The sequence below is a fragment of the Sinocyclocheilus rhinocerous genome, unplaced genomic scaffold (assembly GCF_001515625.1).
Source record: "Sinocyclocheilus rhinocerous isolate Xijiao unplaced genomic scaffold, SAMN03320098_v1.1 scaffold388, whole genome shotgun sequence".
In the NCBI taxonomy this organism is placed as follows: domain Eukaryota; kingdom Metazoa; phylum Chordata; class Actinopteri; order Cypriniformes; family Cyprinidae; genus Sinocyclocheilus; species Sinocyclocheilus rhinocerous.
The window spans coordinates 201978-206551 of NW_015650020.1; the positions used below are offsets into that span (position 1 = coordinate 201978).

Consider the following 4574-nt stretch of genomic DNA (forward strand, 5'->3'; position numbering starts at 1 on the left):
AATCAGAATGATTTCCATAGGTGGGGGGTGGGGGGGTGGGATTGGGGGCAGAGCCAATTGATTTTGCCAGAGCTCTTAATAAAACAAATATTTTCACATTTTCTAATTTTATTTGTATTATCTTATTATTTTAATGAGTAATTTAAGGCTTAATTATTTTTAATTCATGTTTTTAAAAAGAAGCTCTACTCTCACGACTCGCGAATCTCAAAGTATCGCGTGAGTGGACTCTCTTCTCGTTCTGTTCCAGCTTTAGTCTGCAGAGATATGCTAAATAAACAAAATGGATATTTGTTGTTTTTTAATAAACCCACAACTAAAAGAGTGGAGTTCTCTAACTCTGACACTTCCAATATGTATTATACTGCTAATACTGACACAGCAAAAGAGGCGGATTCTTCTACATTAGGTAAGATATAAGTTTTTATTCCACTCTTTGTATAGTGTAGCAGTCATTGTTAATTGTAAATGTATTTTAAATGAAGAAGAAATGATATAGGCTATTAATCATTGAAATGTAGAAAATATGGTATATGCTATATGTAGTAAAAAAAAAAATTTAAAAAAAAATCAGAGCTCGTGGTCTGCCGGTAAGTGCCCCCCCAGGCAAAAATGTGAAACTCCGCCTATGATGATTTCTGAAGGATCATGTGACACTGAAGACTGGAGTAATGATGCCAAAAAAGCAGCTTTGGAATCACAGAAATAAATTACATTTTAAAATATATTCAAATAGAAAGAAGTTATTTTAAATAGTAAAAATATTTCACAATATTACTGCGTTAGCTTTATTTTGGATCAAATAAATGCAGTTATCTTAATAGGCTGCATATTAACTTATTGGTTGAAAACCGGTAGTTCTATGTGAAATCAGACATTTGAGCACCCCCTTATAGCCAAAATAGAATGATCATAACACCCGTGAATATTCAGCTGTGAGATTGGTAGACGAATCAGGCTCCTCCTATCGAAGCATCGAATCTTCGACTATTCGGGGTCACCCGTTCCAAAATGCGATCAACGCCATTTTAAAAAAAATTTAGTTTCTGCCAAAATCAGTATTGAATCTGGTCGGTATTGAAAAGTCAATTTTTAATTTTACGCAAAATGCGATATTCGCCGAGTTATTCTGTCATGTTTTCTCCCTTTCTTTCCAAACCGCGACAAACGCCAGTCTCCTTTTTCTTTAGAAAAAGCAAGATATTCGCTCAACCAATCACAGCGCACCATTCCACGCACTCTAGACAGTAATGGCGGCGCTTTGAATACACCCGGCATCCTAGTTTTCCTCATCTACTTTGTACTTTGTGATCAAAAAACAAACTTAGGGCTGCACGATAAATCGCATGTGATTGTCATGAGCATCTCGTCAGTAAAGCCTGTTCTGTGAATAGTAAATCTCCATCACGTGCTTTCAGATGGAGCGGCATTTAATACACAGAGCCGTAGATCACTGCTATGTAGCGTTCATAATCGCAGATGAGTCGCATTCGATTATGAACGTGATATTGCGTAGCTTGTCAGTGTGTTTTTATTTATGCCATTAATGTTTTTGTTAATACAGCGTATAGCACTAGTCAACTAAATGAATGTAACATGGCAAAGATGAATGCACTTTTGGAAGTTGAATGTAAGGGAAATGTCATTTTGGAATTTCTGTGGTCTAATGTGATATTGTTGTTCATGATGAAATTTTCTTTTATTGTTGTAATTAATTTATAGCATTAACAAGATGACCGGTTGAATTTATTTTGGGAGCAATGACTGATTGAATGTATTTTTAGTCCAGTGCCTGCATATAAGATTAGTATTGACCAAGTTCAGAGGCTGTCATATGTGGATCAACTTACTATGTTGTGTATTTTCAACAGTTTCAATATGAAAAATAACTTTCATATTGATTCAATGGATTTATTGCATTTTGGGGAAAAAATAATTCAATTTTATAATAAATCTTTGAAAATCAAAATCTGGATTTGAATTTTTTATGTTATTATAACCTAAAGATGCTATGTGAAAGTTTGAAACAGAAAACAGTGGTTTTCATCTTGCCACTTTCTTGGTAAAGAAAACACATATTTACTCAAATTAATCAAAATGGATTTATAGCGTTTTGGAACCAAACTCTTCATATATATATATATTGTCCTATACTGACCTGTACGAGGAACTTGCTGGAACTGCCTGCATGAAGTACAGAGCAGACGTTCTGGCCCTCCAGTGCCATTTCTTTGCAGGCAGAGTGAAGCTTACACAGTCTTCAACACTTTCCTTGAGAAGATCAACCAGCTGTTTGTGGGAACCACCATAGAACGCCTCCAGCAAGAGCACACTCATGGATGCAGGTCCCATTCAAACCTGAAATTTAGTGTGAAAGCACGCTATTACTGTAGAGTAAAAAAAAAAAAAAAAGACAAACAAAAAAACATCACATTTCAATGACTCACATTAAAGAAAAGAAGACCGTAATAACCTATGATTAATAACCACATACTGGAGAGGGTGTTAATAATAATCGCACTGGCAAAATTCGCCCACGTACAGTACTTTCCAAATCACCTAGAATTTCATTAAATACAGTATGTGTCATAGTTAAGTCATAGCTAGAGTGCATAATGAGTTAGGCAGCAAAAAACTGAAAAAATACTTCAGCTGATCGTTTGGAAATGTACTTCTCAATTCGATTGTTGTTTTGATAACTAAAGATTCCGGGGTGAAATTAAATAAAAGCGACTTTACTAATTTAACTTGCTTCTTCAATAAGATGACAATGACTCAGCTTTTTCCAAAATAGTGAAGGTTTTACAGTATCAAGCTACTTTGTCCCGCAAGAAGCATGTAGCTAGCATGTAGTGACAAAATATGTACTGAATCAAGCACACAGATAAACTGCAGAATTAACTAATGCTATAATCAAAAGCTCTTCCTCAAGTGGCATTGGGAAGTCCGATTCATTTTACTGAATTGGTTCATTTGGACACAGAAAAAAAAAAAAAGATTAAATGACCCAAATTCCTACCCAGCATTTTAGGTCTTCTTTTCAATGGCATTTAGTTAAATGCTGCTGTTTCCGACTGTTGTATAAATCAGGGTGTTTTTTTATGCGAGTGAGTCATTCATTCAGAAACCCCTTGCTGTTAATGTGCCAGATAAATCCAGCATATTTGTGTAAATAAATTGCAATGCCAGTTATGCATAAGTTTGCAGTTATGCATAGCTTGAATGTAGTTAGCAACTTGTAGTAGCTAACAACTTTTTAAATACCTATATAAAGTACCTTTATGTAGTTATAGCTTACAGCTAAATTCAAAATTTTAAAAGTAGCTTGCTGAACACTGAATAAATTTGACGCTCTCAGATGGCACTCAAGACACTTCAAAATGACAATAATTTGTTTGTACGAATTTAAGTGGTATCTTAAGTGGTGGCCGTTGACCATGCTTTTTTTCCAAGTCTAAACACCCATGTGATAAACACTGCTGAGCAAAGCACTTCATAGCAAGCAGAACTGTGAAAACGAATCAAAACTTCACAACAGGGAACTGGAAAAGTAACAACTTAAGTAGGTTCAAGCGTCTAACCTAAAAGGCTGGGGTTTTCCAATCGCTCGGATGTACTGAGTGGGATTTTCTCACACAATGATTTACCTCTACCCTTTACCTCAGAGCCTCTATTTTACACAGGTAAGGCGTGAAAAGCATTCGACCTCAAGATGGAGAGGAAAGTGAGGGGTTAATGTTGCCTCGTTCAGCCCCCCACACAGTTCAAGCGAAAGGGAAACCCCACCGTGTCCGACCTCACAATTAAAAGCAGCACCATCATGCCTGTCTATGGATGCTGAGTCAATGCTCAACTGCATTCAAAAGGCTCATCTGTGTAAGCGTTTACTCCTTTGAATCAATGGGTTGCCATATAACAACACCATAACAGAAGAGTGGGGGATTCAATTTCTACTGATTAAGACAAAATACCTTTGAAGGCGGCATGAAAAATTACATTTACATGCCAAAAACTATTATAAATAAGCTAACATTTTGCCAAGTCATGACCAGTGTTGGGGAAAGTTACTTTTAAAAGTAATGCATTACAATATTGCGTTACTTTTATGGAAAGTAATGTTACATGTTACATTGTGGAAACACAAATGTTACGTTTATCTAAAATAATTTTTGCTTATTAGTATGGTTGAATTGGATCATTGAAGGTCAGCAGCAAAGACACTGGTTAATAAAATGAGATTAAATGCATAAAGGATATTTGTGTTATTTAACACAGGGGTTAAAGCAAAAAAATATATTTTGACTGAAAATTTTTCCTCAGCCAAACCCAGTTCCACAGCCATACCTGTCACACACCCAGTTTAAGAGCAATTTTTTCTTATAATTAGGAGCGCTTGTCCTCCTAATTAAAACATTTAGGAGCACCTTCTGATCAATAATAAAAAATTCTGATCAAAAATTAGCCTTCCTAATATGAGGTGACATTTGACTCAAAGTGATTTACAGGGGCATTTTCTTTTGACCTTTGTAATGGCATTTTTCTAATTGTATTACAAGTGTCATCTTTTGTCAAAT

The 4574-nt window shown here is 35.4% G+C and overlaps 1 protein-coding gene across 1 annotated transcript in view; it reads right to left on the reverse strand.

Annotated features, from left to right (window-relative positions):
* Nucleotides 1-4574, reverse strand: part of LOC107711393 (glycosyltransferase-like domain-containing protein 1) — a 23535-nt gene that overhangs the window by 11356 nt on the left and 7605 nt on the right. The window contains exon 2 of the mRNA XM_016516381.1: nucleotides 2159-2358. Within this exon, the coding sequence (XP_016371867.1) occupies nucleotides 2159-2352 (194 nt within the window). The 5' untranslated portion in view covers nucleotides 2353-2358. The remainder of the gene's footprint in view (nucleotides 1-2158; nucleotides 2359-4574) is intronic.